Source organism: Sciurus carolinensis, chromosome 2 (assembly GCF_902686445.1).
Source record: "Sciurus carolinensis chromosome 2, mSciCar1.2, whole genome shotgun sequence".
Classification (NCBI taxonomy): Eukaryota; Metazoa; Chordata; class Mammalia; order Rodentia; family Sciuridae; genus Sciurus; species Sciurus carolinensis.
The window spans coordinates 191,314,958-191,340,064 of record NC_062214.1 but is presented as its reverse complement, the minus strand read 5'-3'; the positions used below and the strand labels follow the sequence as shown (position 1 = coordinate 191,340,064).

Below are 25,107 nucleotides of genomic sequence, written 5' to 3'. Positions count from 1 at the left end.
GACGACAGTCATGTTAGATTTAGGGCCCACCCTAATCCAGGATGACCACATCTGAACTGATTAGGTCTGAAAAGATCCTATTTCTAAATAGGGCCGCATACGGGTCCCAGCTGTCCCTGTCTTGAGCGTATGGTACATAAATAACCAGGCAAGTCATACAAGCGTGAGGCACTCACATAAACGCCCCCGCTACCAGGCCTGGCCCCTTGCTGATGCCACAGGGTGATGACAACCCAGGCGTGCCCCTCAGGCCTCCCCAGGAGCCCCCACGGAAGCCTGGACGTGCAGGGTCTGCTGGCCTCGGGGGCCGTCAGCCCTGGAGGCCATGGGAGGGCTCACAGGGCCCTCGGCAGGCGGGTGCCCACGGCCTCCCTGCCCTCCTCTCTGGGTCCTAGGGCTCCTCACGCCCGACAACATGCCCGCTTGATTCCGCACCCCTGGAACAGAAGCCGAGTTGCTGTCTCACCCTCCAAATTCCTCCAGGAGACCCAGGCCCCGTCCTTGACCCACAGCCAGTCCCTGCCCCATGGTCTGGAAAGACCATCTTAGCTCCAGAGTCCAATCCAGAACCGGAGCTTGAAACTGCCGCCCACGGCCCACATCCAACCTGCTCCTGTGTGGCTGTGACCTACCGAGCCGAGAACGGCTTTTAGATCTGTCCTACCTGGGCGGGGGGGAGAGAAAATTAAAACTCCTATTCCATGACATCAACATGATAAGAAATTCACATTTCTGTGCCCATAAAGACACAGGGACATCTGGCGGTTGACAGGTCATCTGTGGCCTCACTGCTGGGCAGTGGAGTTGATCGGTTATGAAGGAGGCAGCGCAGCTTGCCCTGCTGAAACTGTTCCCATGCAGCCCTTTACCCACACGTTTGTAGAAGGCAGTTACCTGCCCCCGGCAGCCACCGTACTAACGTGCCAACACAGAGGTCCTGCGTTAAGCAAACAAGACACTCAAAACTCCGGAGAGTCTCCTGAGGCTGCACGGCAGGAGTGTGCTGACCCAGGATCAAGGGCGAGTGCGCCTGAGTCTCAGCCCTGTGCCCGTCCCCCCGCCTGGTAAGGCAGCTGCCAGCCCCACTCCAGCCCTGCCTTACGTGCTCAGAGGACATTTCACATCCCTCTCAGTTCTTACAAACAGCTGGGCTTTTTTCCCACCTCTCCAAACCAGTTTCATCACCAATTTCAATTGGCTTCTGTTTGTCAGTTTTCCATCACTGTGACAAAACACCAGAGAACATCAACTCATAAGGAGGAAAAGTTTATTTGGGCTCTCAGTTTCAGAGGTTTCAGTCCATGGTTTCTTGGCCCTGTTGCTTTGGGGCTGTGGCGGCACGTGTATCACAGTGGGAGTGCCTGGCACAGGAGACCCTTCACCTCATCACAGCCAGGAAGCAGGGACAGAAGAGGCGCTGGGGTCCATAACCCCTCAAGGGCACGCCTCCTAAACCTTCCACTACCTCCCATCAGTGCTGCAAGATGGGAGACCAAGCCTTGGACACATAAGACCCACACCATAATAGCTTCCCGCTCCAACACCTTTCCAAATCAGTGATGTCCTTCAATTCACAATTCTCAAGACTGACTAGAGAAAGAGAACTGGAAAAGTATCCTTCATCTCAGGAAGCACAAGGGTCCTCCCACCCAAGTCAGTATTTGTTGAGCATCTACTACGTGCCAGGCCCTGGAGAGCCCAAGGGGAAGAAGACGTGCACCTGCTCATGTTCCAGTGGAAGACACAAGGAAGCCCCGAGGGCGGAGAGGGAGGAAGATGGGCTCAGGAAGCACCGGCTGGGCGGGCTGTGACCGATCCAGGGGTCAGGCAGGCCTCCCTGCAGAAGGGGCATTTCAGCTGAGGTCAGAGGAGGTTCGAGGAGAGGCAGCGCACCTCCAGAGAGGACAGCGGTTCTCAGACTCAAGGGAGGCAGAGCCTGGAGCCAGCCAGAGAGGGACCAACTGGTGTGAGGGAGACGGAGGTGAGGGAGACTCCGAGGGGGTCGGAGCGGGGTCACCCCGAGGGCCACCTGGTGTTCTGGAGCAAAGGAAATTGTGGGCCAATTGGTGCAGGATGAGTCACGCGGTTTTCTAAGCTTGGCTGGTGGGTGGGGCTGGTCAGGCCATGGGGATGCGGTAACGCAGGCGCAGAGGAGAGAACCAAGCCAAGAGGTACTCGGGGCAGACTCCAGGAGGACTTCTTGAACTGGGAGAAGCAGGAGGCAAACAGCATCTGGTCTGCGCAATGGGCTGGGTGGTGGGAACGTGTGACTGGTGGCGGGTAGTGTGTGTGACATCGCACTTCCCAGCGGTCCATCACGCCTGCTCTCCAGTCTCGGGGTCCTCCTGGGAGGACGACAGGATACTGTGCCTTGGGGAAACGGTGTCGCCCCCGGGGGTGGAGGTGTTGTTGACGGACCCTGTAGGAGCAGGGCCTGCCTGGGTACGGCAGGGTGGAGCCCCAAGCTCTCGGGGAGACCGTGCACAACAGGGACGGCCCTCCTGGATGACCACTCCAGCCCACAGGCGGAGCCCTTGAATCCCAGCTGCTCCGCCCTCACCCAAAAGGGAGAACAAAGTTGGCCATCTCCAAACCCCGGGGCTCGGCCTTTCCCCTCTCCCCTGCCTCTCCCACAAATCCTGCACTTGCTATGTGGAGACCCATCTGTTACCCTGTAGATGAGCAAGTGAACGTTCGCGGTACCTGTGCCTTTGATTTATTCTTTGACAGGAGGAACTACTGTCATCCCCATTTTTCAGAAGAAGAAACTGAGGCTCACAGCTTGAGCAGCTTGTTCAAATTAAGCAGGAACCAGTCTTCCATCCCAAAGTTCCTCCTTCTCCAGGACAGCTCAAGCCTACGAGGAACTTGGGATTCTGGTCTGTTCCAAGGCAGCAGACTGTCGACATACTAGGCCCCTCTGATCGGATGGTGCCGCTGCCTGGTTCCCAAATACACTCCCTGGAACCCCAGGGGTCTGGGAGGGAGCTAGACCCACGTCCCTGGGAGAAATCTGGAATATGGAGGAATCGGGGCTCTTCCTGGAGACAGACATAAATCTGCCCGCTTTTCCTTCCACATAGAGGACTCAGGAAGGTGGGGAGCACGCCTGGGTTTTAGCACACCCGCCAAGAGGAAGAGCCGGGTGGAGGCCCAGGCCCGGAAGGGCTCTTTCCCGGAGAAACACCGCCATCTGCTGGCACACTGTGGTGTGACAGAAAATGAAAGCATTTGGAAAACATCTCAGAGACGGGTGAAATGACGTTTCAGTTTGGCATAAAATTAGAGAATGTGCAGAGGTTTTGATCCTATTAGATCTTTAGTTTTGAGTAACGGGGACTGAACCCAGGTGTGCTCTATAACTGAGCTGTACCCCCAGCCTATTTTATTTTTTCCAGACAAGATCTTACTAAGTTGCCCAGACTGGTTTCAAACTTGCCATCCGCCTGCCTCAGCCTCCCACGAAGCTGGGATTACAGGCACACAAGGCCCCGCTGAGTGTTGAAGACCAAACCAAAAACAAGCATTTGTTAATTATCCAAAAAGTATGTATTTAGCACTCAACGAAAGAAGGTAAACTGGTCTCTGCCCTCTGGGAGTTGTGTTCTGGCGACAGTTAGCTGGGCGGTCACCCGCACACACACACACACACACACAGGTTGTTAAATCAAAGTCACAGGAAGTTGTGGGTTTGGACCAGGCTCCTGCCCGGGCCCCAACAGATCTGGCTAAAAACCCAATGGACTCACTGATACTAAAGTTCTATGTCACCAAGTCAAAACTAAGTGATCTGACCTCCCAAGAAACCAGGAGAGAAAGGGAGAGACAGAGGGAAGGGGAGGGAGAGAGAGAGAGAAAGAGAATCAAAATCCCAGGCAGGGCGGTTTCAGGCAGCCTGGTAATGAAGTCCTCTCTAATCCTCACAGAAAAGGAAACCTGATGTTAGCCACTCAGGTGTGTTTCAATTGCTCTGCCTCCCTGTCCCATGTTATGGGGAGAGTAAACTAGCAAAGGCCAGTCTGCTCTTGGTAGTTTTTTCTGCTTTCTTCAGCACTTGTGTCTATAAAGCCCACTCCCTCTGCTTAGCCCACAAGAACACATTCTATTGACGAAGTTTTGCCTGATTTTAGAATCTACACAGGAAGCCAATGAAGACCTTTAAGCTATATCGTTGCAACTTTGCCTTTTCACAATACATACGTGTTCCCATATGCACGTGTGTATGTGATACCTGTGTTCATTTGCTACACACATCCCCACACGCAAGTGCACGTTAGCACGCAAGCGTGGCTGTGGCACTGACAAATAGACCGAATAGACCGAAGGTGATACGGACTCAGGTGGCAGAGGCTGCCTCCTGCGGGTGGTGGAGAGGGCCTCTGAATCAGGACAAGCAGCCATGCGGGAAAGGAGAGCCTTCCAGGAGGAAGAGCAGAGCTGGGTCCAAGCGGACAAAGCGAGGGGGGCCCTGTGGCTGGGGCATGGCGGACGCCTGGTCCGGCTGAGGTTCATAGCAAAAGACCTACCAGTGGGATTCAGTGTCCCTGAAGTCACCTCTTGAAAGAGTCACCCTTCTAGTTGAACCTTAGCAAATTCTCACAGTACAAGTCACCTTGCAATTTCTTATGTTTTAATAACTGCTCTTTCTGGAGAAGCCACGTTAGCCTGCAACAACCTCAGGGCTAGTGAGTTTGGCCAAAAGCAGTTAAACCAGGTACAATCAGTAGTCCCAGCTGGAATGTCCGCCATCATCATCAACAGCCTTTTGAAGTGATCTTTAAAAGGCAAACTGATAAGCACTTACATCAGCGAGACCCTGGTTAAACACCTACAGAGAAAGGAGCCACTCAAGTGTCCCAATGTACTTAAGATAAAATCCCTATGGGAGCGGTTCTGCATAGATCCAAAAGATGGAGATAGAAGTCAAGGAAATGTGCTCCTGGACCAGAGTCTCATGCTGCCCTCTAGGGGCGGCACAGCCACGCCTGGGCACTGGCTACAAAGGCAGTCAAAACCCGCAGTTTAACAAGATCTCGAGATGACTGGCATACATACTAAAGTATGAGGAATGCTGCTTTGAAAACTTGGTACAGCGCCAGAAAGTTGTTCAAGTCCCAAAAAAGACATGAATGTTGGAAATGCAGGTAGAACATTGTCAGGGTTGTTTCACAAACTAAAAGAAAAAGGTAATGGCCAGGTATGGTGGTGCACGCCCGTAATCCCAGAGGCTTGGGAGGCTGAGGTAGGAGGATTCCAAGTTCAAAGCCAGCCTCGGCAACTTAACAAAACTCTAAGCAACTTAATGAGACCCTGTCTCAAAATAAAAAACAGAAAAGGGCTGGGATGTGGCTCAGTGGTTGAGCACCACTGGGTTCAATCCTTGGTACAAAAAGAAAAAGGTAGTATTTATGAACTGATATTTTATAATATGTGTAACTAGATTAACAGTGCGTGGTTAGGACTATGGGCCCTGAAGCCAACTGCAAGGGCTTATATTCTATTTTTCTCACTTTTCCAGCTGTGTATCTGGGCAAATGACTCATCTCCTCTGTTCCTCAATGTTCTCATTGGTAAAATTTCAAATGTATGTTAACACACATTTAAGTAATTGAAGTACTATATATTTAATACATGGATATTCATCTATACCCATAAAAGATTTTATATTTAAACCATCTAAACTTTTTTAAAGTCCTTTCGCTGGGAAAAATGAGAAACAGTGGCTAGCTTTATTTTTACATACCCAAATGACTCCACTTAAGCTGGAGTTCCGCCGGCTAGGCGAGCTCACTTCTCCTTAGTTGGGTCAGCCCAAGGCCCTGCCATAAAGCAGGGTTTGTTCTGGTGAATGCTGCTCATCTCTGGGAACCCTTGAGTGGAGTTTTCAAACGTAAGCAATTAACTAAATGACCAGATGAAAATCCAGAGACCTGGAAAGGCAGCAGGGAGAAGCAGCTTGCCAGACTACAAGACCTTCCCCCACTGTCCCCACTGCTGGGCATGTGCATGGCAGTTGGGGTTATCCCGTGACAGGGAGGTCAGAGGGCTTTGCCAGTGACGTGGCTCGGGGAGGAGGCTGGAGCCCAGGCAGGAGATCCAGCTCACACACCAGCTCCAGGCGTGGAGATGAGGGTGGGCGTAAGAAGGAATCCAGGTGAGGGTGGAGGGCTGAGTGTGCAGAGTCCATGCTGATGAGCTTGTATGGTCCTGGGCACTCCTGAGTCTTCAGAAAAGACCACCTACAGGTTCCAGTCTTGACCCACCTATGCACAGGGCACCCTGGGCGAGGGCCAAGGGTCCCTGGGTCACAAGTCAGCCTGGTAATGGGGGAGGGGATTGGTCGAAGACCACCAAGAAATAGTCACTGGAAGAGAAGTGTTGGGGCTCCCAAGCCCAGCCACGGGGACATCTACCCCTGAGTTGGGGGTTCCCAAGACTCCACTAAGAGGAAGCACAGAACGCAGAAATTCTGTAACAGGGGTGATTAGAGTGAAAGGTTTCAGATGCACATTCTAAAGCAAAGGTGAAGGCTCATGGGCAGAGCCCCGGAGAGGCTGGCCAGCACTCCCGTTGCCCCTCTAGGGAATCACGTGGCATGTAATTCTGCCAGCAAGTGCATGACCTCTGCAAGGTGCTGCCAACCATGGAACCGAGCCTGCTGTCCAGCCACGCCCCCATGATTGGCCTGACCCATGGCCTCCTGCTGGAGAACGCCCTGAAGTCTGGGGGACCCTGGAGGAATCCAGCGGAGCCCTGGCCGGGCAGTGGGTGAGATTCAGAGCTCGGACGCTACTGGGGAGCAGTAATGAGCAGTGGAATCCAGACCAAGAACACGCAAGCAGGCTGCCAGTCTTCTTTAAATTGATTTTAAGGCTAATGAACAATCAAGTCACTTACAGAGGAATAACAGGTGCACCAACCCGAAGAATAAACAGGGGACAGAAGGGGAGCCACGTAAGAAATATGTCAGAAGGAAAGATGGACGGAGCCGACTCCGGCCAGCCCTACTCCCGGCCCTGGTTCCTCCACATGCATCAGAAGGGCGACGTCTTCAGGAGCACAGGCACAGGTGCACTGAGGTCAAGTTTGCTTGGTCACTGACCCCAGTCACATTAACAGGACTGACTTGCGAAGGAAGCCCCCAGAAGAGAGTGGTTGCCATGACAGTTCCGGAGGACCAACTGGGGTCAACCCTCCCCCTCCAGCGCGGAGGAGATAACCTCTGATGGAGATGACTGCAGAGGTGGCCCCAGCTCTCTGGGTCGACATCCAACAGCAACAAAGGAGAAGGCAGCGCTTTGCAGTCCACTGCTGGGAGGGGCGGCTCTGTCTTCATGTGTAACTAAAAAGAACAAATTAAAAACGAAATGAAATAAAAAAGAGGCCATGGAGCAAACCCGGATGTCCACTGTCAGGGGATCAGGGAAGGCTTTCTGGGGTAGAAGGCAGACTTCTCTGTACTGCCAACCAGGAGCCCCCGGAGGCTTCTGAGTGGGGAGTGGAATGGCCAGAGAGGTGTCTGCAGGCCACTCTGGTGGCACTGGGGGAATGGACCTCGGCAGCAAGGTGAGCCTCCCTTAGAGCTAGTGGCTTAGGCCACATCTGCTCCACCGCACTGCTCCAGAGAAACTGCCAAGAAACTGTCTCCCATGCGCGCAGGACTACAAAATCTCCACACGGCTTTATGACTAGCGATGCTGCTGTTCAGACGGAAGACAGAAATGCCACTTTAGACACATCCGTCTTAGTCACCATGTAGTCTCTGCAAGCGCCTGGACCTTAAACCAGCCCTTCCCTTCCCCATCCCCTGCTCTCCATCCAACTAGCTATTACGTAGTTCATAGGTCTCCTTAGAGCTAGTGTTTAGCAGGACATGGTGCTGCAGCCTGTAATCTCAGCAACTCGGAAAACTCAGGCAGGAGGATGGCAAGTTCAAGGTCGGCCTCAATAACTTAGGGAGACCCTGTCTTGAAATAAAAAATAAACAAATAAAAAGGGTTGGGGAGGTAGCTCAGAGGTACAGCATCCTCTGGGTTTAATGGGTCCATCCCCAGTACCTAAAAATAGTATTTTCCACATTTACTAAACAATTCATAAGCAGAATATTAAATCCTTTTTTGAAAAAAACATAAAAACAAATCAGCACTTTGTGTGATCAGGCCCTGCTGTATCTCTTCTCTTTAGTGACTCAGTAACAAAGATAATGCTCTCTGACCCACAACTGAGTCACGTCATCGAAACCCTGCCAACACAGACGTCACTGTGCCCTCAGTGTGATCTCTGCCACAAACAACAAGGGACCCGACTTCTTGAGATCCTCCTCATCTCTACATATCTAAGTAAGTTATTTAGTGGATGTAGCATGAGTTTTCTTAAACTGGCATTACAGCTTTAATAATCACAGGAAAGCTTCAGGCCCAGGTCTACACACATGAATTCAGCAGAGCCAGAAACACACCTTAGAGTCACTTGGCTGGGGGTGTATCCAGGTGAAGCATGCACAAAGCCCTGGGTTCAAGTCCCAGCATCACAAAACAGTTATTTTTAAAAATAGCCCCCAAAGTTCTAGTGTAAATGAAGTGTCATAACATTTATATAACTGCTAGTCTAGGGAACTCACAAAAACTGCCTGAAATCATAAAAATGCTTGAGCTAAAATAACTTCATCAATCTCTAAATAGAGTCTAACACATGAATCGGAAGCTGTGAGGAAAATCTAATACAATCAGGGTAACAGGGCTGAAGTGCCACGCTGGACCCCTGGAAGCCACCTGCATCTTCGAAGGTGCCAGGCAGCACTGCAGTCTGCACGGGGAGCTTGCCAGTGGCTGCTCTCCTCACGGTGAATGCTAATTCCGCGGACTTCACAGACCATCAGCTCCTTCAAGCTGACGTTAGATAGCATCTTTAATTTTCCACTTGGTACAGACTTGTTAAGCATATAGAAAAAATTACTAATTAACTTCGGGAAAGAGCCTTCCACTTCCTTGAGCTCAGTGGCTCCTGACACCTCCCAGATCTCTAGGGACTGTGATAGGATCTCACCATGATTCATGAGCACCAGTCACATTATTCACCTGGCAGCCTCCTCCCCATCCCAGTAACATCCCAGAGGCTTCGTAACTGATGCTTCCTTGCTCGTTAAGTTTCTCATCATTTCTTTTTCATAATGAGCCCTGAGGAATAGAGCCAGATTCTGGGGAAAGCTCCCCACACAAACACACCAGGTGTGAAGGCGAGGGACCTCGGTGCCATCTGAGTGCGTGATCCATGGGCTGGGTCTTGTCAGTGCCACTCCAGGGGACAAGACCACAGTCTGGACTGGCAGCACGGGCAAGATCTTGAGCACTGAGCATGGGTCTTCCTTGCAGCGGCCCCTGCTTATGCTGGAGCAAAGGCCCCGCTGGAGAACCAGCCTCCTCCGTGACTCCACGCAGGCCGAGCTTGCAGCAGGCACAGAAGGGACATGTGTGCAGCGAATGCCATGGAACCTTCTGAGAAGGAGCTGCTTTCCTTCTCCCTACAGCCTTGCGGCTCGGGCAGTGAGGGTCAGTCCCCAGTGAGGGGCTACAGCGTTCCTTCCCCTGCCCCGTGGGAACCCCAAAGCCTCTGAGTGAGAGTTGGCAGCAGGAACCGCAGGCTAAAGGGACCCAGCCGACGCTGCCCCCAGGAGGCCCTCCCACTGGGGGGCAGCCCACCTCCCAGAGGGGGTCCACTTCACAGTCAATCTCAAGGGGGCTCAAGCTGACTAAGGAGGGGCTGGAACACTCCTGGCTCACCTTTGAGAGACGGCCACTCACCGGAGGACTCGTCCTCCCTCCTGCCTCTTCCTCTGTAAGAGGCACTTCTACACGGAGCCCAAGACACCAGGACAGGCTGGGCTTCCCTCCCACGGCTCCACACAGCCCTCGGGCTCCTCCGCCAGCCGGCGTGCAGAAGCACCGAGTCTTACCAAGACACCAACGCTGCGGAGTCTCTGCCATGCTCCAATTATTTCCTTTTATAAAGACCCGTTTTTTAAGAAATAAAATACTCACTGAAAGCCAAGCCTTCGTGGATGGTGGATGCTTCTCCAAGCCTTGTGCCTGGCACGGGGCTGGGGGCAGGCAGGCCGCCGCCTCCTCAGCCTCTGCTGCCACCCCAGTGTGTCCCAGAGAGCGAGAATCACCGAGAATCCCCGGCGATACCCAACAGAGCCAGCGCAGGCAGCCAGCAGCCTCGGACGTGTCGTCGCCAGGAGTAACGACTCGCACTCGCAAGCTAAATCTGGGTGGGCAGTTTATTAAAAAAAACAACACCCCCACTATCACATTTTCTTCTTTGTCATTTTCTTTAATAGAAGAAATTACCAAAAAATCGGGGGGTGTATTACCTTTGCAGACTGACATTCATGACCCCTGACTCAGGCAAAGAATAAAAGACAATATAAGAACAGGTTTTGCTTCCAGCAACATCATCACACAACATTTGAAGATTACAGTGCAGTGGTTACAATGAAGTTCACAACAGGATGCTCTCAGCCCAAAGGCGGGACAAACTAAAACCACCGCTGCTCAAGAGCCCTGGAGCCGGAGCACCGCTGGGAAGGGACGAGGATAAGGCTTCCCCGCAGGCAGCGTCTGCTGGGCGGCCCTGCTCAGCGCGGCCCCCGCACCCTCACTTTGAGTCCTGGTCTTTCTTTTCATCTAAAAGGGCGGAGCGAATCCCCAGCTTTTTCAGTTCTTCCACCAGGTCCCCGTTCTGGTGCATCTGCAGCAGAATGTCACAGCCTCCCACAAACTCGCCATTGAGGTACACCTGCGGGATGGTGGGCCAGTTGGAGTAGTCTTTGATGCCTGGGGAGGGAACAGTGACACGTCATTCGGTGGTCAGAGCTGAGCCCTCCACAGCAGAATATGACGTCCGCCCCCTCCTGGGAGAGAATCCGGGTCCCTCCCTTGCTTCCCCACTCCCAGTCAAGTAGGCTAGCGGTTCCCCCATGACCGCTAAGACCTCAGAGGTCAGGTGACCCGCAACTTGTTTCCACCCTCACTTCCCAAGTTTTTGTGAGAATTAGGTAAGTAAGGTTTGAGTAAAACACACACCAACAGTGGATTCATGACGGAGGGCTGGGTTGGTTAATTTAAGTCACATAAGATACACAAAGCCACAAGCCTGCCAGTCTAGTTTTCAAAACCAGAAGAAATGTCACAAGCTCACTTCCAAATGGACTACTTAACAAGGTCGTGGTACCAAGCACCCCATCAGGAGACTCCCATCTGTGCGCTTTCATGCCTGTCTATGCTGGTGAATGCCGCAGGTCACTTGCGCTCAGGAAACGGAGTTGTTGGTTTTTATCTTTAATAATTACTTTTACCCAGAGAAGAATCCCCATGCTGTGGTACCAACCACAGCCCTGTCTTCTTCTGCCACAAGGACGAGGTCTCCATGGGCAGGGGATCCAGCTCAACACAGAACTCAGAGTGACTTATAGGTAAGAAAAGGCCCCAAACCCAACAAGTCCATGTCCTGAGGCAGACCCGGGCTCAGGGAGAGGGAGACCCACTGTCTGTGCTCAGGAGCTCACTGCACACAGAGAAGACGGGGCACCTGCTCTGCGACTGTGCAGCCAGGAGAGTATCCTGCCTAATTCTAGGCCACGTGAACGATCACAACAAACTCCTGCCTAGCAGGAAAGAAATGTTCTGGCACAATGGAGTGTGCCTGTAGTCCCAGCTGCCTGGGAGGCTGAGAGAGGAGGATCGCTTGAGCCCAGGCATTGGAGGCCAACCGGGCAGCACAGCAAGACCCTGTCTCCAAAGCAAACAAAACAAAAGCGGATCTTCCTAACATTCCTCCTCACCATCCTACTTCGGTTTGTTTTTATGTTGATACAGATGTACTCTCAAAACATTCAGCCACATTCAGGGTTAATTATGTTAGAAACAAGATGGTCAAATACAGCAGAGATCATTCACCACCAGATGACATATGTGATGATTTTTTACTTATATAGATATTTTTAAATAACATAATGAGCATACAAATAAATAAAAGATAAATAAACAGATTCTTTAAGTAAAACCCAACTCTACGCTTAATCCCCCCCCAAAAAAAAACCAGCAACAACAACAAAAAACAACAACAGTATACAAATTTTTAAAGATAGCTAAGTGGAGATTTTTATGCAAACTAAAAAATACAAAACTTATTCTTGGTACACTATTATTTGTTATCATTTATTTTCCAAATAAAATTACTAATTTGAGCTGGATCATAAATAACTCTCCCAATATACGAAGTATTTTTCTCTTAAAAGTTATTGCTTTCTAAAGAAAAGAAGTAACTGCTCTAAGCCATGCGGCACGACCAGGGCTGGAGAGAGGCCCTGAGTCACCGGCGGTTTATCTCTCTTCTCCAGGCACCACACATAAGAAATGGTCGCAAGCCAGGTGTGGTGGCGCACGCCTGTAATCCAGCCACTGCGGAAGCTGAGGCAGGAGGATCTGAGTTTAGGACCAGCCTCAGCAACTCACGGCAACTCAGTGAGGCCCTAGGCAACTTGGCCAGACCTTGTCTCAAAATGAAAAGGGCTGGGCGCAGTGGGGGAGTGGGGTGGGGGTGGGGGAGTTCAATCCCTGGTACCAAAAAAAAAAAAAAAAAAAAAAGGTCAGAAGCGATCGCAATGTCATAGGCCCCTAAAAGCACACTTCTTAGCACTCTGGATGTCTGTAAAACAATCGGCTAGAGGCTTGGAGGCTCCCAATAAGGTGTGAGTTCCCGCCCCACTGTCTGTACAATACCACTGGTCTAAATGCCAGAAACTTCCTGCCTAGGAACAAGACTGCCACCTAGCCCTGAGCGCCTTCAACACGGAGGAGCCACGAATGTACACGAGTGTATCTGCTTCTTTCCAACGAGGATGCATCGTGCTAATAAGCTTCCCATCACAATAAAAATTTTGCCAATTACTTTGTGAGGGCCTAAAATTTTTAAAACACCAAAAATGAAAATAAATGTGCTGCTGGAAAGCTACCCAAAACCACATTTACTCTTAAAAGGTATATAACTTGTTTGGGTAAAATCTTTGCTGAGTAAAAGAATAACTGCTTTTTATCAATCATTTTGTAGTGCCCGACTCAAAGCAGTCCACTGGTTTCCTTCATTCAGCCTCACGCTGCTGTCTACAATGAGTCAGAATCTTTGTCACCAAAACGACCAGGACAAGGGGCTGCCAGCCGGGGCTAGACTGCAGAACATCCTGAACCCAACACACAGTCTGAGTCTTTTGGGAGACCACCCCATCTACAAGCCCTCTGTAAGTCCCCAACTTACACCGAGAACTCAGAGGCCTGCCCAAGGTGAATGAAGGCTCTTTCCTGGCAGCATCCCGGTGCCCAGGAGCTAAGACTTACTGCTTCCTTAATGTTTGGACTCACCAGGGCCATGGGCAGCTGACAGCAAGGCAGAGTTCAGCATCCTTCCTAAAAAGTGAGCTATTTTTCATTTTTAAGAAATCTGATCGCTAGTTTAAATATTTAAGAAAATATCCAATTGTTCCCTATTGAGGGAAGCTTTAAATAATTAAAGAATGCTGTTCATACATACAAAATTTAAATGAATCCTGTGGACCCACAAGTAATTTTTTTAAAAGGGTTTATTTCTCTCACGCTTTAGTTTTTAAAAACTGCAATGTTTAGTGGTGGTTCTTATAAATACCACTTAAAATAACTCAAATCCAAGGGCAACTCTTGAAAATTAGAAAACCAGATCCAAGAATGGATGTTAATAATGATCATGTTTCATATATGCTCAACAGTGAGTCCCTGTGGGACAGAAGAAGAGGATTACAAAGTTACGTAACAAAGTAACGGACACCCAGATTGGGCGTTGGGAGGCTCTGTTTCTAACAAAAGCCGTCCTGCCTGCTCCATCAGGAAGAAGCTGCCGCTCCAACCCATCCAGCCAGTGCACCTGGAAACCCCCTCCAGAACTTTCAAAAGGTACTTTCCTCTGCGTCAGGCATACACCAGCCATCCCAGTGACTTGGGAGGCTGAGGCAGAAGGATCACAAGTTTAAGGCCATCCTAGGCAACTTAGGAAGACACTATGTCAAAATAAAATAAAAAGGGCCAGGTGGAGTTCACAGGTAGAGCCCGTGCCTGGCATGCACAAGGCTCTGGGTTTGATCCCTGCTAGCAGAGGAGGTGCAGCTCTGTACCTGCCCAGCCTGTGTGAAGTCCTGAATTCAATCCCCAGGACCATTTTTTAAAAAGTACTTACCCAAATACATCACCTTCGAACACAGAACATTTTACTCCTGGCTTGGACTAAGTTGTTCATGAGCACTATAACTAGCTTGTGGCTTCTGGTAGAATTTCTCTACATGTGAATTAATTCCAGCTCTCACTTGCTTACCAGGTTCTGTGACCTTGGGCAAGTCACAACCTCCCAGGGTCACATCCTCACTTTCCTCTTGGAGACTGGCATCAGGACTACATGAGATGACCCAAGCATGGAAGCCAGCAGACCCTCACTAAAGGAAGGTCAACGCAGAGCCAGCTTGCTGATGTGCAGTGCACCTCTGAGGAATCTGTCTGAGACTCAGCTTCCTCACCTACAAAATGGGAACAACACTCTATGCCTCACGGATTTATAAGATTAAATGAGACACAATCCGTGAAATGACCTAAGCTCCAAGCACAGTACAGGGTACAATGTGACATTCTCTTCTTGTCAATGTCCTCTATCCCCACCCTCCACAGAAATGCTTTCCTAAGAAACACATGAAGGCGAGAGAGCGCAGGGAAAGAATGCGGGAGTAACCAGCCAGCGCCATCAGTGACAAGAACAGCATTCACCGAGCGGAGTCACTGAGTTTCATACTCTTAAGTAGTTTCCACAAATACTCTCATCTACTCTTTACAAACATCCACAAAGAAGCATGATTTTGCGGATCTACAGATGAAGAAGCCACGGCTCGGAGAGGTTAAGTAATTTACCCAGTCACACTTGCACCCAGGCCTCTAAGCATCCAAATGCCAGGCACCTAACCACACGCTGCCTCAGTCCCTCCTGGAGGGACTCCAGTCTGCAGTGCCATCTGTCCTCGTGCCCCTGAACTCCACTTGCGCTGCTGGGGATCTGCAGCACCTAGGACCGTCTGACATCCCATGCGTACCTACACGAGCAGCGCTGTGTTCTAATTACTTTTTTGCAGTTTGCTTTTTTGCTAAACACTGTACTTTTGAGATTTAGCATGCTGATCACAACTACTTCTAGTTCACTTTAACTATCCACTCACACCTACAGCACAGAATTTACCTACTACACACACAACCTGTTATCCAACTGCCCCTATTCTCCAGGTAAGAAGTGCTTTATGACTGCAGCAAATTCCCCGGAAAGATGCACTGTTTTCAAATGCTAAATAAACATTAAACCATAGGATGTGGGCCTGGGGGCAGGGAGAATGGCTAACAGGTACAGGTGGTAAGCTGGACACTACCTTCTAATACCGCAGCCAGTAGGATAACTGGTGACCAGTTCCAGAGAAGATTCAGAAAATCCTCAGCACAAGGAACCAAGACTGAGGCAACTACTCTGATCTGCATCCCATGGTGTATATGCAAAGAAATACCACACCATGCCCCACAAATGCATACAATCAGGTGTAAATTAAAACTTTTTTAATTACAAAAAAAGAAAAAACAATAAGATAATGGTTATTTATTCAACAAATATTTAAATCTCTATTCTGTCAGACACTATTCCCAATGCAAGGAACACACAGGTGATCTAAAGAAGAAGAAATCCAAGGGTGTTCATTCTGTTTTTAAGAACACAGAATTTACAATATGGAAAGTTAATGAAAGCCTTAACTGATCCATTGAAAGGGTCACTGAAAGCCTGTTTTCACAAGCAGCAGAGAGTGCCACGGGCAGCTGCATGACGTGTTCTCTGTCGTGCAGAGGGCAAAATACTACGTCCAGACCAGCAGGATCCGTTCCGAGAGGTCCTGATGTGACCCGAGGACCAAGCAGCACGCTCCAGCCTCCTCAAGACCCCTGCGTACTCCAGATAAAGAGGAGGGCAAGAAGGCCTCTCTGCATCATGCTTCCGGCCCCCAGGCCTGGGAACCAGAGGGACAGCGTTTTCTTGGACTTGGGCCCTTTGGGAAGCTTAGCTTTCTCTGGCACAAGACAAAAGGAAGAGCCAATTTTGCAGGAACCCTGCAGCTGTTATCAGAGGCAACCCTGAGCCAGGGAAAGGTAAGCAGACACCTTCTCGGCTGGCAAAGCAAGCACCAAGCGCCCGTCGGCCTCTCCTGGCAAACTTCAGGTGCAGAGCAGAGGGAAGAGGAGTCTCACGCTGTAAAGTCCTAACCCCAAACCTGGCCACAGCAGTCCCCACATGGGAACGCCCTCACGTCACCCTGTCCCAGCCTGAACGTTAGCACTTCCACTTTACTTTTCTAAGCAACAGAAGAGGTGTATGTGATGCCCCATATTTATGAAGCAGTTTTTCTGTTTTTGTGGTACTGGGAATTGAAACCAGAGACTCCTACATGCTAGGCGAGACTCTATCATTGAGTTACATGGCCAGTCCCATTTTTAATTTTTTATTTTTTTTAAAACATGTTTTGAAATTGCCCAGGCAGGTCTGGAACTTAAAATCCTCTTGCCTCAGCCTCCTGAATAGCTGGGATCACAGGCATGTGCCACCATGCCCAGCTATACAATGCATTTATTAACCAAAATAACAATCCAATGAAATTCAAAGGTCAAGAAAAGTGAGGGTTAAATTCCTCTCGCTGTTGTTTGTGCACTTCAAGGACATAGATTAGACGCCAGATGTGAAAGATAGAACAGAGACCCTAATGTCATCAGTAATCATCTGCTCCTACTTTGCTTATTAGTCATATTCCACTATATCTTATCTCCCCTTTCATAAACAAAATGTAAATTTACAAACCAAAGAAGCTCAAAACTTTACACCCTATAAGATACTAATAGCACAACTTTTTGCTAATAGCCATACTGGCAATCTCCAGGGAACCTGCGGTAAGGTCCCACTTGAAAGACTGCAGAGTGGTTACTCTTATCATTCAAGCCAAGAAGCTGGCTTTAAATGAAGGCCACTGGTCCCCCTGTGCATGATAAAACCTGGAGCTGCGAAACTGGCCAAGTTCTAGTTCATCAGGCCCAGGAGTAATGTCAATGCATGGTAATGTCACATCAACCTAGTAATAACTTGCCCTTCACCCTCCTCTTAACACACCTCTTAGGTTTCACCCAACAAAACTACTGCTGGTAAGATTGTCCAACACCAAGAGTTTTGTAAGGATGAAACAATGTGGGGGAAAAATCACTTAGAAAAGCATAAAGTACTAATAATAAGATGGCTACCATTTACTGGGTGCATTCTGTGCCAGATGAAATGATATGCACTTTCTGTCATTTTTACTTTCTTTGCCAAGTTGAGTGTCATCATCCTCAATTTACTGAAAAGGAAAATGCAGTTAGGTGTGACTTATGAAAGGCTGTATGGCTGATTGGCCACAGAAGACAATTCTAACCCAAATGTGCTTTATACAACACTAGGCTGTCCCATCAACCTAAGGAATGACCATGGTTGGTAACTTCAAATGTCCATCCTAACACAGAAACTGGACTCTTTTCACACAGTGTAACCATACAGAAGTACCCAGTCAGGGAGGTGCAGAGAATCAGTCCCTCAAAGTTCTTAAATGGAAAACAGTGCCCCTAGTCTCCTCCCCAGGAGGAATGAGTATAGCTTTCCCATTTCTCCACCTACACCAAACAATCCTTCCTTGCCAAGGAGCAGGACACAGTGGAACATGCCTATAATCCTAGTGACTCAGGAAGCTGAGGCAGGAGTATTGAAACTTTGAGGCCAGCCTCAGCAACTTAGTAAGACCCTTGGCAACTTGGCAAGACCCTGTCTCAAAGTAAAACAGGACTGGAGATGGAGCTCAGTGGTAAACCACCAAGATTTCAACCTTAACATTACCCCCACCTTCTCCCCGCAACACACAAAAGGAGCAGGTCCCTACTCTGGTCTCTTCCTCCCCCACCCCAGAGAATGCTGGTAAAGCACTTGCATCAGAGATGCTAATTAGCTGTCCCAGCTCTCTGCCTTCCCCTAAGAAAACAAAAAGTCACAGGCCCTGATGCTTCTGGTCCCTGTCCCTTTGGACTCCAAGTTGAGGCAACGCGTTAGCTTGTGTGCAGAAGTCCAGGCTGTAGTGCCAGCCCTCTCCTTGTAGCAACGACAGGGGATGGTGGCTGACACCCTGAACTTGAACCATGAAAGCCAGCCTCTGACCTCACTCGCCTCAGACAAGGGCAATGTGGCCCTCCTCCCCCATCAACAGCACCAGTCCCTATCCACAAGGCAGGCCAAAGGTTTCCAAGCCCCTCAAGGTGTTCCGTAAAGCGCCTGCCTCCCAGTAGGTACTGGAATGAGTTCCCCTCTTTGCCCCACTTTCCCAGGTCTAAGGGGAGTCCTAGTGCTGACCACCCTTCTCGGAGCCTGCCAAAGACAGCTCGCCCGCAAACGCCTATTCCCCTCAAAGTAAGCATGGGTTCCTAGGGCTTACCCCACAGCCCAAGTTGGCAACAGTACCAGATCCCCAGACCCTCAAGATCTGCGCGAGTCAATTACACCCTCACCCAGGACAGTACTCCGCGCCCTAACGCCGCTGGAACCGGCAGAGACCCCTGCCCACCGGCTGCGCGATGCTCGAGACCCCGCCCCGCACGGCAGCACCTCGCCCCACTGCCCTCCGGCTCCCGGGCGCCGAGGCCCCAGGCCGCGACCCCCTGACGGGCGCGCACAGAGGCCTCCGCGGGTCACCCCACCCCGCGGCCGCCGGACTGACCTTGTCGGAGCTCGGGGTCGTCCAGCACGTTGTAGGCCGCGTAGTCACGGACGCCGTGCAGCCGCAGGATCTGCACCACGGCGTTGCTGAAGCCGCACTGGGGCTGCTCCGGCGTCCCCTTGAGGAAGACCACCACCTTGTCCTTCTTCACCAGCGTGTCCAGCTGCTCCGCCCGGCCGCCGCCGCCCGAGCCCGCCGCCCGCACGCCGGCACCCCGGAGGCCGCCGCCGCCCGCGCCGCGCCCCCAGCGGAGCAGAGCCGCCGCCGCCCGGCCCAGGGACCCACTCATCCCCTTCCGCCCTCGGGAGCCCTCTACGGCCCCGAACCTCCGCGGCCACCGAGTCTGCCCGGCCGCGGCGGCCGGCCCGCCCCCCGGAGGCCCTCATTGGGCGGGCTCCGAACTGCCCCCCGCGATTGGACAACGCCGGCCCGCGCCGGTGGGAGGGGGACCCTACGTCGGCACCCTACCGCCTTCCCATTGGCTGTCGGCAACCGCTCTTTGCCAGTTGAGTGGACAGAGTGGATGTCCATCAGAGTCACGCTGAGGGACACTAAGAGGCAAAACTGGGGAACGCAACTTTCTTCCGGAGAGTCGCCGGAGCCCCGTGGGATGCGCAGGGATGGCGGGGAAAGGTGCTGGGCGGGGTTTCGTCGCTTCCGCGGAACGCCGGGAAGGGGTCACTTCTAGACGGAGGTTCCGGTTCCGAAGTCGGCGGCAGTGGGTTTCCATGGCGACGCGGCGGGCAGTGGGGCGAGGGAGGAATCGGGAGAGGCGGAGGCACTGCGGCTGGCGGGCGCCTCTCTCTCCAGCCCCAGTGAGTGTCCCGGGTGCCCCAGGAAGGCCGCGGCGGGTGCTGCGGGGCTCCGGCCTCAGGCCTGCCCGGGTTCCCGCGGCGGAGCCGGGTGTGCGGGACCTTTCCTCGCACCGCCGCGCACGTGGGCTGCGGCCCGGGCCTCGCGGGGCCCCGGCGCGCGCTGATTGCTTTGGAACAACTTCTGCTTGTAAAATGTGTCCAGTGCTTTCACCTGCGTGGCCCCTGCAGTTGGGCTTCGACGGTCTTCCCGCCCATCTGAGTAGGCGATCCTGCCTGGGCTGGGACGGCTTGTTGAACGGAGAACTCAGAAATGAATGAGTTGCCCCGCGCGATGGTGGCGCGCTCCAGCGGTCCCCGCGCGCGGGAGGCCTAGGAGGGGATCGGGTGAACCCAGGAGTTCAAGACCCGGCTGGGCAGCATTGCGAGACCCCGACCAGCAAAGGAAAAGTAAGTAATAAATGAATGGTTTCTTTCCACAACCATCTCCCCAGCAGCATCGGGGTGCTCGACTCGGTGCCAGCACGGATTACCTACAACACCCGGTGCCCAAAGCTTGCAGTGGCGTGAGAAATGAGAAGCGGAAACAAGGCCGTGTGGGTTATCCAGGACCGAAAAGGCTTTCTTAGGCCCTTTGCTAGCTCTGCCTCACTGTACATACATAGCATTGCTGGACCTGTTTTTACTACCTAGAAAACGGCTGGAAGGTGGTAGGTGCTCTTACTGGTAGAAGCATGAATCCGGATGAGCAGGACTCAATGGAATGCTGTAAGCTCTGCAGTCTTGGAACCGCGCTAGGTTGGTGGTACCTAGAGCCCACCAGACTTGCAGAAAAAGCATACTCCGGAGGAAGCTGAGGCATGCCTGCTCCAGAGCCAGCGGTTCCATGTGCAATTTTCCTCTGATAGTTCCTGAATACTGTTGCCACGGTGATAGTGACTGGCCATGTCATTATCTATCCACCAACAGTAAGAGAAGCTTTGCAGTCGAGATATTGTTTGGCAGACAGAGTGGTTTCTGTTGGACACTAAGTACTGCTACAAATCACTTTTTAACCTTTGGGTTATTTTTTAAATATTGCTGGAGGTGGTTTGTTTATTTTTTGGGAGTGCTCAAATTTAAAATCAGCACCTGTCAGCTAATGAATCTTCCAAATAATCATTCAGCATGAAACTTGAGCTTCATAAACTATGAAAATAAACTTAGGCACTTGGCCCCAACACTGTTATTGATGCTTGCTGATTTTCTAATGTGAGACCCAAAATTAGGATCTGTGTTTTGGGCAGTAGTAGAGCACTTGTCTAGCATGCATGAGACCCTAGGTTCAATCCCCAGTGCTGCAAAGAAAAGAAAAATAAATTTCTTTGTTTTACAGATCCATTGACTCCAGAGAAATCAGAGAAACAAGCATCATGAGAAGAAATATATAGAAAATGCTGTTACGTTGGGGTGACTGTTGTTTCAGAAGTTAGAAGGTGCCCTTAACAATAGAGAATGTATTAATTTCCTTCCAGAATCATCTTTTATTCATGCTTATATTGGAGTAAGTTTTTTACTTAATAAAAAGAAACAATAATTTCTTTCCAAAAACCTACACTGTTTATTGTTTAAACTGTCTTAATTCTGCTTTTGTGTTGACTAAGAAAGGGAGAAGAACTTGCAAAATGTGTTCTGAGGATCTGAGACAGAGTAGTAATGGGGAATGTATATAGACTGCACACACTCTGTTTACATATACTTAAATATTTTTATATATAAACATTATCCTATCCCTAATCTAGTGTGTGTACTGTTGGCTTCCGAAGAACATTTGTCCTTTTTAGTTGTCAGATGTTTTTCTAAATTGAGAATGCAGCTGTCTTTAAAAATTAAAAGTAATCCTTGAGCAGGACGAGTACAAAGCCTATGTTTTTCAAAATTATAGTGAGCTGCAGTGTTGCGTAAATAGGATAAGACTCGTGACCTGCCGAGGATCTGTGGGTGTTCTTTCAAGGAGCTGGGAGGGATGGCTTGATAGAGTGACCAAGAGAAAGAAAGCAATTTAAGTCTCTAAAAAAATTGAAACAGTATATCTAAATGGAAGTCCTTAAGGGCTTGGGGATATGGCTCCATGGTAGGACACTTGCCTAGCATGTACAAGTTTTGATCCCAACACCACAAAAGACAATAAAGATACATTTAAACTTTTAGTAAATCACAGCCTAAAATACAATGAAATGTGGCATCTGCTGAGCAGGTTGTTTTTGTTTTTAATATTTTTTTAGATGTTGACAGACCTTTATTTATTTTTTTATATGTGGTGCTGAGAATTGAACCCAGTGCCTCACACATGCTAGGCAAGCACTCTACCACTGAGCCACAACCCCAGCCCCGCAGGTTCTGTTTTTGACTTAATGCCCTTAGAGTATTCTCACCAGACACCAAAAACATTCAAAATTTATATGTGATTTGCTATTGTGATTTTTGAGATTTCTCTTAAGAAATTTTATAACAAAAACATGACAAAGCACACTTCTTAAATGATTGTTAGAGATTTGCAGTTGTACTGAGTGCTTTGAACAGGTAAGTTGTTGGTGTATGCCAGTTTGTACTCTCTGCCTGTGGGTTTTGTTTTGGGGTTCTGTAGATGGAACCCAGTGCCTCATACATGCTAGGTAAGCTCTCGCCCAAATCCTAAGATTCTCACAAGCTTCCAAATAATCCCACTTCCCAGGGGCATTAATGGGCAGTGGGAGGATCCTAGGATTAAACCACAAGCTGCCTTGTAAACATGCTGAGTCTGGCACCCTGAAAATGTTTCCCCATACTTCTAAACAGATACAGCTGCACTCAGTGTGGTAAATATCCTCTTTTGCATTTGCATTTCCAAAAGCAGATTCACCACTGAAGCCATAGTGGAAATCTTTACAAATTTGAGAAGCCCTAGAGTTGGTTGCTGAGCCTGGAAGGTGATGTGGGTGACAGGTGACATGTCAGAACACTTAGCAGGTGGTTGTTTCCTTTCCCTTGCTCTCACAGCCAATGCTGGGTTCTTGATTCCTCAACAGTGACCAACTTTTAGGGGAGGAGAGGGTATGTTTCATAAGACAGTGGGACACAAAAGTACCTGTCCTGGCTGACCAGAGCTTTCTACAAGTGTCGTAAGAGAAAAGTGACTGCTTGGGTTACACGGGGGTGGAGCCACCACACATTCCTGAGCTAAAATAGCATTTGGGACCCAGAGTTCCATGGTCCTGAGCTGGAACCTGAAACCTCTTCTGTGGAGCTATTATCCAGTAATTTTAGAACATCACACACTGCAACCCTGGAATTAACTTGATTCCCAGAACCAAACATATATAACATGTGAGAGGCGAATGCAAAGCCCAGCCCTCCCAGAGAATTTTCCTAATCCCCACTGCAGAGTTAGAAGTGCCTTTTGGTTTTGCTTACCTCTATCTGACAACGTAGTAGGGTTCATAAATACCTCTGTGCCGTGGGAATGGACTCATATTTACTAATCCCTGTTGCCACTGTGGGGACCCAGCCTGGAGCCAGGAAGGCAGGCCTCATTAGGGCCTTCTTCCACTGTGGCTCACAGGTCTTACCCCCCTCTTCTGCCCTCTAAGGAGAGAGATGTAGTAGATGGATTTAGGTCTGTCCAGAATAGGGCAGAAGAGATAGGGGTGCATTTAGGAAAATGAATGCCATAATAAGTCATGGTTCTGTCCTGGGTTCTAATCCAGAACATTAAAAACTCAGAAGTTTTGATCATCCTTGAATTTTTCCACACGTCCCATTTTTTCCTTCCTGGATTTTTGAAAAAAAATGTACTTGTGATATCTGTTAAAAATTATGCATACTTCAAGATTTCTTTTTATAAAGGCAGTAGAGTTTTAAGGAATCTACCTACATGCTTCCCACAACATGATATTATCTGTGTATATATTGTAATATTTATTTTTCAAACAGTTTTTGTGTACACTAATCCATTTGAACTTTACATCAAACCTAGGATAATGGTTCTTAGACATTTTGGTCTCTGAATTCTGTTCTCTTTACTACTGAAGTATAACATCTGGTTGATAGACTATACCATTGTGTTTTCCTATGCATTTTGTTTTCACATGCAATCTCCCCACACTGTACTATAGATTAAACTCAGTCCTGCTGAGCTACATCCTCAGGCCTTTTTATTTTGAGATGGGTCTTGCCAAGTTACTGAGGCAGACCTTGAACTTGCTATCCCCCTGCCTCAGCCTCCCAGGTAGCTGTGATTCTAGAGGTGCGCCAGCAACCCAGCTGCATGCAATTTTTCTTTTTGTGCTGAATCAGCATCACCAGAAAGTCCTACAGAAGATTGACTGTGTGATCTCTGTGGCTCTGCATAATATACATACTGGATGTAGAGGTGATTTTTGTGCTTTGTAAAATTACAGTGGTGATCATTTTCATGCAGTGAATAAAGCTAAACCTTAGTTTTCCACCTCTGAATGTGGTGTTCCCTTTTTCTCCCTGAGGACTGAGCTCCTTGCCCTTGCCCTTTACCAGCACACATCTGTTGGTCATTGTTCTATTGAGAACCTTGTTTTATTCCAAGGAAAAGAGTGCAAATCAGACTTTCTGTAAGGTTGTATTAAAAATTAAACGGGAAGCATAAAACTTGTTAGGCCTTTTAATTAAATGTGATGAAAGAATTGTTAAGAATTGTTGGCTTTTCCTCGCTGCCTGTGGAATGAGCAGTGCTAAAGTTTTGCATTATGTGCTTCTTTTTTTCCCCTCTTTTTCAGCAAATAGTTCCTGTAACTCAAATTATTATACTCCAAAGACTTGTGACAAGGTGCCTAGACCACAGTAAGAGAAGCCGGAGTTGGCACTGTGTGCAGCGTGCTGGGAAGTGGATCCCTTAGCAGAGCCCCCCATCCTCCATAAGCACTGAGCCTGCAGCCCCAGGAGTGCCCATGAAGCTTGTTTTCTTCTGAACGATCATTTCAATGTGTTGCCAAGGTCATGAACACTCTTCATAATGAGTCGGAATTTTACTTTGTACTTCTACCTATGAGCCTGAATAATCTTGTGACTTCTCTTGGCAATCCTACGTATGTTGCACATTTCCTGGGCCTCTGTAAATTAAATCTTGCATTAAATCTTGTATTGTGATAATCTGTGGTGCCAGTCTTCTTCAACAATTCATACCCCTTTTTTTGGAGGTAACGGGGTGGAACCACAGAACTCCATCACCAGTCCTTTTTCTTATGTGGAGGCAGGGTCTCACTAAGTTGGACAAGCTGGGCTCCAAGCTGGCTTCTTGTGACTCGGCCTCCTGAGTAGCTGGGATTGCAGGTGTGCGCCACCACATCCAGCAAATTTTATATTTTTTAAAAGTGAGATCAAATTTTAGAGAGCCAGAACTTGAAGAGTTTTAATTAAAGA

The 25,107-nt window shown here is 49.5% G+C and overlaps 1 protein-coding gene, 1 long non-coding RNA gene and 1 other non-coding gene across 4 annotated transcripts; 2 read left to right on the top strand and 1 right to left on the bottom strand.

The window, feature by feature from the left end:
* Positions 1 to 6,890: 6,890 nt before the first annotated feature.
* Positions 6,891 to 19,268, bottom strand: Glrx5 (glutaredoxin 5). 2 transcript variants are annotated; one of them, XM_047539887.1, is made up of 2 exons: positions 18,884 to 19,268; positions 6,891 to 7,342 (listed from the first exon to the last, which is right to left on the bottom strand). In XM_047539887.1, exons 1-2 carry the CDS (start codon positions 19,170 to 19,172, stop codon positions 7,188 to 7,190), a joined length of 444 nt encoding a protein of 147 aa, XP_047395843.1. In that variant the 5' UTR covers positions 19,173 to 19,268; the 3' UTR covers positions 6,891 to 7,187. The 2 variants fall into 2 exon arrangements, with proteins under 2 accessions (XP_047395843.1, XP_047395842.1); XM_047539886.1 differs by lacking the exon at positions 6,891 to 7,342 and adding an exon at positions 10,266 to 10,835 and having other exon boundaries at positions 18,884 to 19,257.
* Positions 19,269 to 19,528: 260 nt separating this feature from the next.
* Positions 19,529 to 24,816, top strand: LOC124976866 (uncharacterized). Its single transcript, XR_007107081.1, has 3 exons — positions 19,529 to 20,145; positions 21,071 to 21,238; positions 24,465 to 24,816. It is a non-coding gene; the product is annotated as an uncharacterized LOC124976866 (long non-coding RNA).
* Positions 20,468 to 20,740, top strand: LOC124978505 (small Cajal body-specific RNA 13). The gene has a single exon (XR_007107486.1). It is a non-coding gene; the product is annotated as a small Cajal body-specific RNA 13 (non-coding RNA).
* Positions 24,817 to 25,107: the final 291 nt, after the last annotated feature.

Excerpts from the sequence above, each read along its gene's own strand:
- Glrx5 (XM_047539886.1), bottom strand. The coding sequence starts at position 19,172 with ATGAGTGGGTCCCTGGGCCGGGCGGCGGCGGCTCTGCTCCGCTGGGGG. Across the intron at positions 10,836-18,883 it reads CGACCCCGAGCTCCGACAAG|GCATCAAAGACTACTCCAAC; the intron begins GTCAGTCCGGCG and ends TTCCCTCCCCAG.